Source organism: Myotis brandtii, unplaced genomic scaffold, assembly GCF_000412655.1.
Source record: "Myotis brandtii unplaced genomic scaffold, ASM41265v1 scaffold188, whole genome shotgun sequence".
NCBI classification, from domain to species: domain Eukaryota; kingdom Metazoa; phylum Chordata; class Mammalia; order Chiroptera; family Vespertilionidae; genus Myotis; species Myotis brandtii.
The window spans coordinates 282,989-291,595 of NW_005356985.1; the positions used below are offsets into that span (position 1 = coordinate 282,989).

Below are 8,607 nucleotides of genomic sequence, written 5' to 3' on the forward strand. Positions count from 1 at the left end.
CCTCCCTACCCACCTGCCTGTCTTCTCTAGCTCAGGCCCAGTCATGGGCCCTGCAAATTTCTTTCTGGTTTAAGATTTGTTCAGCGTTAGTGAGAGAGGATGTCTGCCAGCTGGGCAAGGTTCATGACTGATAAATGGTCCTTCCTTATAAATCTCTGAATGGAAGGTTTCTCGCTCCTCTCCAGCGTCTGCAGCTGTTTCTAGGGAACAGCTGGGGAAAGAGCAGGAAGGAGTCTGGGTGGGGCTGATCAGGGTCAGAACCAAGGGCGTGGCTGTGGGGGAATTGGATGTGGGGACCCGGGAGGGTCTCAGGGACGGCTGGCACAAAGGTATGTGGGGAGGTTTTCCACGGGCCTGGCTGGCTCCTCAGCCCTGCCCCTGCCCTTGACCCTGCCCCTGACCCACTCTCTCCGCTGCAGGTGGGCAAACTGCGTGAGCGGCTGCAGGAGGCCAAGCTGGAGCGCGAGCAGGAGCAGCGGCGGCACACGGCCTACCTCTCGGCGCTCAGGGCCAAGCTGCACGAGGAGAAGACCAAGGAGCTGCAGGCGCTGCGCGAGTCGCTCATCCGCCAGCACGAGCAGGAGGCGGCGCGCACGGCCAAGATCAAGGAGGGCGAGCTGCAGCGGCTGCAGGCCACGCTAAACGTGCTGCGCGACGGCGCGGCCGACAAGGTGAAGACAGCGCTGCTGGCTGAAGCGCGCGAGGAGGCGCGCAGGAGCTTCGATGGTGAGCGCCTGCGGCTGCAGCAGGAGGTGCTGGAGCAGAAGGCGGCGCGCAAGCAGGCGGAGGAGGCGCTCAGCCACTGCGTGCAGGCCGACAAGGCCAAGGCGGCCGACCTGCGCGCCGCCTACCAGGAGCACCAGGATGAGGTGCACCGCATCAAGCGCGAGTGCGAGCGAGACATCCGCAGGCTGGTGCGTGAGCCCCGCCCCGCACCGCCCCGCCCCGCAGGCACCATGCCCTTTCCTGCCCTTTCCTGTCCCTCCTTCCCGCCAGCGGGCAGTGAACTCGCAGCTTTGAGGACACTGCGCTCCAGGCAGGGCTTCCAGCGGAGGCCCCGCCGTCCTGGGGTGGGAAGGAGGCTTTGCCGGCAGGTCCCTTCCCAGGCGTGATCCTTGGTAGGTCACCCAGCTGCTCGCCTCCTCCAGCGCCGGGGTGGCTGGGAGCCCTCCGTGTCCCCGGCCCGTCTCTGCCTGTGACCTTGCAGCACCACCCAGCTGGCCCTGACCCCTGCTTTGTCCTTCCTCCCAGCGCTGGTCATTCTCTGATCTAGCACCGTGTTGACTTGTTAGGCGGTTGGCTACCTCCCTCCATCCGTTTGCTCAGATGTTTCCCAGCTCAGTACTTGTTGGATTGAGGAAAGCGCGGATGTCTGCGTGTTTAAAACAAGGATCTCCTCTCACCTAGTTCTTACTGTCCTGGTTCCCGGGGGTTAAGTTTCTCCCCACAGCCGGGGAGGTGCTCCTGGGAGTCCATGCAGAGGCCTTGGCCAGAGAGCAGGCGCTGCTAGTGGGACGCCACCAGGGGGCGCCGTGGGCATGTCGTGGGGGAGGTTGGGGCTGTGGAGGGAAAGGGGGCACCCGTTTCTCCTCCAAAGAAAGGCGACTCAGAGCTGTCGGAGCAGTAGGCTTTGTGTGAAAAGCTCCCGGTCTGGATTTGGGGGGTACCAGTTCCCCCCTATAATCTCAATCACGTTGTATCCGATTTTAATGGTCTGTTTAAATAAGATAACCGGCAGCTAACAGAGTAATGGTGGCAGCCAACGTTGATCGAGTTATAATACACCAGCCTCTGTGCCAAATTTGTTCTGCGGCTGATCTCCTAGTATATCTCCCCGCAATTGGACAGAGTAGGTTCTAGAATGTTCTCAGGGTCCCCATGTTACGGAGGCTGAGGCTAGTCAGTCAGGTGGCCGGGCTGCCCAGGATTCCGCAGCAGGAGGGGCAGGACCTGAGCAGGACGGGCAGCGCGGGCCGGACGCTCGACCAGGATCCCCGGTCCTGGCGGCCTGTGAGTCCACGGGTGTGATTGGAAGTAAGAGTTCGATTCCGGCCGCTCAGAGTTCTCACTCTGCCTGTGCCAAGGCTGGGGCTGCCTGAGCGATGGCCGAGAGCTCAGTGGCCTCAGGCCACAGCAATTATTCTCTCCCAGGGCTGGGGGCCCAATGCCCAAACTCGAGGTGCCAGCAGGCTGCGCCCTCTGACGCCCAGGGGTCCTTCCTGCCTCTTCCAGCGTCTGTGTTACTGGCCACCTTGCTGTTCCTTTTCCCGGCTGTGGCCGCATCCCTCCGGTCCCTGCCCCCGTCTCCACATAGCCTCTTGCTGTGCGTCTGTGTGTCCCTCTCCTTTTATAGGACACCCGTCACCAGGGCCCCCCCCTCCCCAGAGCGACACATCTTACATACCTGCAGCAGCCCTGTTTCCGATGAGTCACAGCCTCAGGTCCGAGGAAGGAACTGGACTGGGGGGTAGGGGGGACAGCACCCAGCACAGCGCCCTTCCTGGGCAGTGTCCCAGCTGTTGGCTTTGTGTCCAGAAACGGTTGAAGTATATGGCCTGGGGCCCGGCTTCTTTCCGCTGGGTTTCCTCTGGGGAACACTGTGCACGCCTGGGGGGATGGCCTGGGGCTTCCACCGGATTCGCATGGACACGTTGAGATCCTTGGAAACACCGGGCAGCCCGTGGCTCCCGTGATTGTGTGGCGCTGAGGGAGCCGGGGCTGGGGATACGGTGACCGCAGCTGCCCGTGAGGGGCCTGCTGTCAGGTGAGGACAGGGCAGCCCTGGGAAGGGGCCCAGCCTGGGACCCGCAGACTAAATGCCCAGGGCATGGCGGGTCAGTAGGAAGTAGGAGCTGAGAAGTGGTCACAGGGGCGGGAGAGGGTCCTGGGGCAGCGGTGGGTGACTGTCCTGCTGAGGTGAAGGCTGGGAGGACAGCAGGCTGTCCAGGGGCCTGGGGCCGGGAGAGCATTGGCGACCGTGGCAGGAGCTCCTTTGGCGGCGGGTGGGGACTGTGCCCAGATGGGAGCGGCCGGAGGAGCAGTGGGAGATAGGAGAGCAGCCCACCCTGGGAGCTTCCCTGCGGAGGGCGGAGGGGCTAGAGGGCCAGGATTTGACTTCACGAGGTGCGCGAGACATGGGCACAGATGCATTTCCAAGGTCAGTGCCTGGTTGACGGGACAGGTCCTTGAACCCGTAGCTCTGCTCCTCAGCTCCAGGAAGCAGGGCCGGGCCGTGGGCTGCGGCCTCTCTGTGTCCCGTGTCCAGGGAGCTGCCGACCTTCCCCTGGGCCTCCGCCAGCCAGGGCCGGATCTCCCCGCACCAGCCCCAGACTGACGGCTGCCTCCTCCTCCTCTAGATGGATGAGATCAAAGGGAAAGACCGGGTGATCCTGGCCCTGGAGAAGGAGCTGGGCGTGCAGGCCGGCCAGACCCAGCGGCTGCTGCTGCAGAAGGAGGCGCTGGACGAGCAGCTGGTTCAGGTCAAAGAGGCCGAGCGGCACCACAGCAGCCCCAAGAGGGAGCTGCCGCCCGGCATCGGGGACATGGCGGAGCTCCTGGGCGCCCAGGTGAGGCTCGGGCAGGCCTCGGGCCTCGAGCTGCCCCACACCCTTCCTCCCCTGGTCATTCCTCCAGCCAGCCTGCCTGCCTGCCTGCCTCCCCCTCCCTCCCTCCCTCCCTCCCTACACCCACCTGCCATCCTTCCGTCCCTCTCAGCCCTTCCCCTGCAAACCTGCTGACACGCCCTCTGCGCGGCACTGGGAGCCGAGGGGTGCCTCCAGGGGTCTTCACCTGCCTCCAGGTGAAAAGAAAGAAATGAAGACATCAGGCCCAGTCGGTTTGGGTCAGTGGTTAGAGCGTTGGCCCACGGACCGAAGGGTCGCGGGTTTGGTTCCTGGTCAAGAGCATGTACCTCGGTTGCAAGCTCGATCCCCGGCCCCAGTCAGGGCAATCGATGCGTCTCTCTTACATGGATGTTTCTCTCTCTCTCTGTCTCTCCCCTCCCCCTCCACTCTCCTTAAAAGTCAATGGAAAAATATCCTCAGTTGAGGACCAACAAACAAAAAAAGCCATCTTCCCTCCCCCACACACGCACAGTGGATCCCTCCCCCACAGCACTCACCATTCTAGCACAGACGCCTCACTGGCTGTGGGGAAAGGATGCAGCCTGTCTCTGTGCAATAGAACATACGCTCTGTGAGGCCTGCAGCGTGGCCTGCTCTCAGCTCCCTGAGGTGGAGCCGCCTCACTTCCTGTGCGTCACAGACCTTGTGGGCTTTTCAATGGAAGGTGAGTAATGTAAATATCTGATATGCAGGATGGTCTTAGGCGACCCCTGTGAAAGGGTTATTCGACCGCCAAAGGGGTCGCAACCCACAGGTTGAGAACGGCTGCTCTAAAAAAAAAAATCAATGGCAAAATATTCTCAGGTGAGGATAAAAGAAAAAAAAAAAAAGAAGTGAAGACGTCAGTGCAGGCTGTGCCGTAAGAGCACAGAGGGGCCCAGCCGAGGCAGGACACGAGGAGGGGCTCAGCCACAGACGGGCATCTGGGGCGGCAGCTTGGTGCTTCCCAGGCACAGCAGCTGCAGCAGCATCCGTCCGTCCATCCATTCGTTCACTCACTCACTCACTATCCCCGCATCTCGTGCGTGTTTGTGGAGTGCTGGCACCCTCGCCAGGGCACTCAGGGCACAGAGTGCGCAGGGGCCCCAACCCGGAGGTCCCCAGAGACCAGGTCCGAGTGTGTGGGAGCCACGGGTGGGTTTGGCAGGAAGTCTTTCTGCAAGTTGCTGGCAGAGGGGTTGGACTCCTGGGACCCCAGTGGGGTCTGGTGCTGGTGGGGGCTAGCTCGCCGAGACGCTGTGAGTTCTCTGAGAAGGTGGTCCCTGGAGCACTCCGAGTCACTCCTGCCTCTTCAGCGCGCACTCGTATCTTTTACTCTTCAACGTGCACTCGTATCTTTTAGGATCAACACATGGATGAGCGAGACGTGAGGCGGTTTCAACTGAAAATTGCGGAACTGAACTCGGTGATCCGGAAGCTGGAAGACAGAAACACCCTCCTGGCAGATGAGAGGAATGAACTGGTAACCGGCCCCAGAGACGGAGGAGGGTACCGGGAAGCCGCGCTGGGCCGCGAAGCTGGCTTGGCAGGAAGCTAACACGGAGCCTTTGGCTCTCTGCACTTCCTCATTTCTCTCTGGTTGAACATCCGGCACACACTCACCGCGGAAGCCCGTCCCTGCCCTTTGCCTCTGCAGGGGTTTATCCTTGGCGACTGTCGGAGAAGTTCCGAGAGAGGTGTGGAGAGGATGCTCACGGGTGTGTTTGTAACAGCAACCAGAAGCGAAACAAAACGCCCCACTGTTCGGCACTCCAGTGTGGGTCAGAGTGACCAGGGAACACTCACACAATGATTGTACGCAGCCATTAGGAATGACGGTGCCGTCCTGGCCTGTTAGGCTCAGTGGTTGGAGCATCAGCCCTTGGACTGAAGGGTCCTGGGTTCGATTCCAGTCAAGGGCACGTGCCTTGGTTGCAGGCCTGATCTCCTGCCCAGTTGGGGCGTGTTTGGGAGACACACCAATTGATGTCTCTCTCTTAGATCAATGTTTCTCTCTCTCTGTCTCTCCCCGTCCCTTCCACTCTGTCTAAAAACACATGGAAAAATATTCTTGGGTGAGGATTAACAAACAAACAAACAAACAAAGAATGACCATACTGATCATGTTTAATTGCCAGGAACATTGGTTCATAGGACGAAGAACAGTTTCTAGAACAAAAATATATTGTCATCCCGGGCACTGGGAATTGCTTTAGGGGTGTGATTACGGATAGCTTTTATCTTTTGCTTACCTATTTACTTCTTTTGCATCAAAGGTGGCCTATTTCTAATTTAAATATAATGAACATGGATTTCTGATTAAGGAATAAATCTCTAGTAAAAATAGCAATTTCTTAACTACCTTTACATTTGTTGGATAAAGAGCTAACCTGACTTTTCTGTAGCGTCGTAGTCAACACACAAACTGCCTGAAAAACACCTCATAACACTTCTGTTTATTCTACATTTTATTACGAAAGTAAGTGTATCCATAATATTTGAAAACCATGGGAGTTGAAAAGTGTTAAGTGTCAGAGAGAGAGACAGAAACATCAGTGATGAGAGAGAACCATTGATCGGTTGCCTTCTGCCCCCCTCCCTCCCCCCGCCCCCACCGGGGATCGAGCCTGCAACCCGGGCATGTGCCCTGACTGGGAATCAATCCGTGACCTCCTGGTTCATAGGTTGATGCCCAACCACTGAGCCACACCAGCGGGGCTGCCTTCATCTTTTTGATGGCTGCATTGTACTCCACTGTGTGGACACAGCATGGCTTACTCAGCCACTCCTGCCAGGAGGTTCCGGCTGTTCAGGCTTCTTTGCTGTTATAAACAATGCCACACAGATGACACATTTCCTCTTTACTCACTGGGGCCTTCATTCTGTGGGGTAGGCCTCTGGAAATGGAATGTGCAGGTCAAAGCTACATTTTGTATTTTGAAGGGCACCAGGGGAAGGTTGTGTCTTAACTTTCGCAGCCTGGTGACTAAAAGCAGGCGTCTAAGTCAGTCCCTGTGTTCAGTTCTTGGTTCTAGCACTTTCTGTGTGACCTGAGCACATTGCCCACCTCTTTGGGGTCAGGATCTCTATCTGTGGCGTGAGGACAGGGATGGGGCCCCCTCCTAGGTGTGTAGCGAGGGTCAAATGAGAGAGAAGGCCCGGAAGGGCCTCCTACTGGTTGGACACATGGCGAATTCCCATTTTATAGATGAGGAAACTGAGGCCGAGTAATTGGGCCAGTGTCCTGCAGCTGGAACATGTGTCAGCCAGGACGCTGCTCAGAGGAAAAGGGGTGGGCACCCCTAATCATGCAGGCTCCCCAGTCCCTGCTGCCCATCCCCCCAACGCTGTCCTTTCTCATGTCCCTGCCTCACTAGACTGGCCTCCATACAGCCGTTGGAGAGGCCGATTGTTCTAGAAGGCAGACCTGACTGCAGAGCGCTCCACCCCCAGCGCTGAGCCTGCCACGCAGGTGCCCAGGGCTTGTCTGTTGTTTGTAGAGGGTGGAGCCTTCTGAGGTCTGAACTTGGGGAGGAACTAGGTAGCGGGATTGACCTTTATGCACGTGACCCATGACCTCTAGAGGTGTAGCCTAGTGGACACAGCACAGGCCGCTGGCTGGCAGGTGCCCTGGGGCAGGTCCGGGGGCCCCCGCTGGGCTCCTCTCCCGTCACCCAGGCCCTCTGAGGCTCGGTGGGTCCGGGTCGGAAGCCCCGTGTCTGCGGGCCCCGTCTGGTGCTCAGTCCCGAGGAAGGTGTGAAGGCAGTCGTTCATGGCTCACGGCCGCCCGCTCTGCCCTCTGCCCGCAGCTGAAACGCTCCCGCGAGACCGAGGTGCAGCTGAAGCCGCTGGTGGAGAAGAACAAGAGGATGAGCAAGAAGAACGAGGACCTGCTGCAGAGCATCCAGCGGATGGAGGAGAAGCTCAAGAAGCTCACGAGGGAGAACGTGGAAATGGTACGTCGGCCGCTGGGGCCAGCCCGAGCCGTAGGTGCCGTGGCCCCGGGGCCCCGGGGCAGTCCCAGCCCGGCCCACCCTCCTGCTGTCCCTCGTCGGAAAGTCACGGTGCCATGCGGACCCACCCCCGTGCCCGGAGACACATCTCTCCTCTCTGCTCCTCAGTTTCTTCATCCACAGAATGGGAATGAAAATGTCCATGTGGCGGGTTATGGGGAGGACGGAGTGATAGCACAGAAGGGCCTCGCTGAAACCCGGCCCATTGGGGAAGCTCAGCGTGTGAGAGCGGTTCCGACTTTCGCTCTGAGTGCTCCGCGGGAGGGCGTTCATTTGCAGTATTTGTGGTCGGGGCGGTGTCTTGGCGTAGGTGGTTCAGAGAACGCTCTGAGGCTCGTCGTCCAAAGTAGTTCGGTCACCCCCATTTTACAGCTGAGTAAACTGAGGCTCAGAGGCGAGTGCCCTTCTCCCTGGGCCCTCACAGGTCCAGGTGCAAGCGTGTAATTCCGGTGAGAGGCATGCTCTCTCCCGGCTTCCTTGTCCAGCGTGCAAGGCTGGGTGTGGACGTCCGCTCCGCCCAGGGCCTGCCCAGCCCTCTCCTGGCGCCGGGCGCCAGCAGCCTTGCCTGCGCCCTGGTTGTCGTGCAGCCGTGCACTCCTCCAGCTTGGGGACAAGGTGGCCATCACCCCTCCCTCCACCCTCCCATCCCGTATCCCAGAGCCCACACTCCGCGCCCGGATGCGCACAGTGGGTCCTCACAGACGTGGCTGAGCAGCCCTGCGGGGCTCTCTCCCTCTGGCCCAGAAAGAGAAGCTGTCCGCGCAGGCGTCTCTGAAGCGGCACACTTCCCTGAACGACCTGAGCCTGACGCGGGACGAGCAGGAGATCGAGTTCCTCCGGCTGCAGGTGCTGGAGCAGCAGCACGTCATCGACGACCTCTCTCTGGTACGTCCACGCTCAGTGACGCCTCAGCGACGCCAGGTGCCCCAGCTGTGGGGGTGGCATCGAAGCTTCTGGGCGCTGCAGCTGCCACGCGGGAGGCAGAGCCTGGA

The 8,607-nt window shown here is 59.8% G+C and overlaps 1 protein-coding gene across 1 annotated transcript in view; it reads left to right on the forward strand.

Annotated features, from left to right (window-relative positions):
* JAKMIP1 (janus kinase and microtubule interacting protein 1) overlaps window positions 1–8,607 on the forward strand; it is a 38,009-nt gene that overhangs the window by 17,748 nt on the left and 11,654 nt on the right. Inside the window, exons 3-7 of the mRNA XM_014538280.1 lie at window positions 420–914; window positions 3,357–3,566; window positions 4,966–5,085; window positions 7,412–7,558; window positions 8,360–8,500. Of these exons, the coding sequence (XP_014393766.1) occupies window positions 420–914; window positions 3,357–3,566; window positions 4,966–5,085; window positions 7,412–7,558; window positions 8,360–8,500 (1,113 nt within the window). The remainder of the gene's footprint in view (window positions 1–419; window positions 915–3,356; window positions 3,567–4,965; window positions 5,086–7,411; window positions 7,559–8,359; window positions 8,501–8,607) is intronic.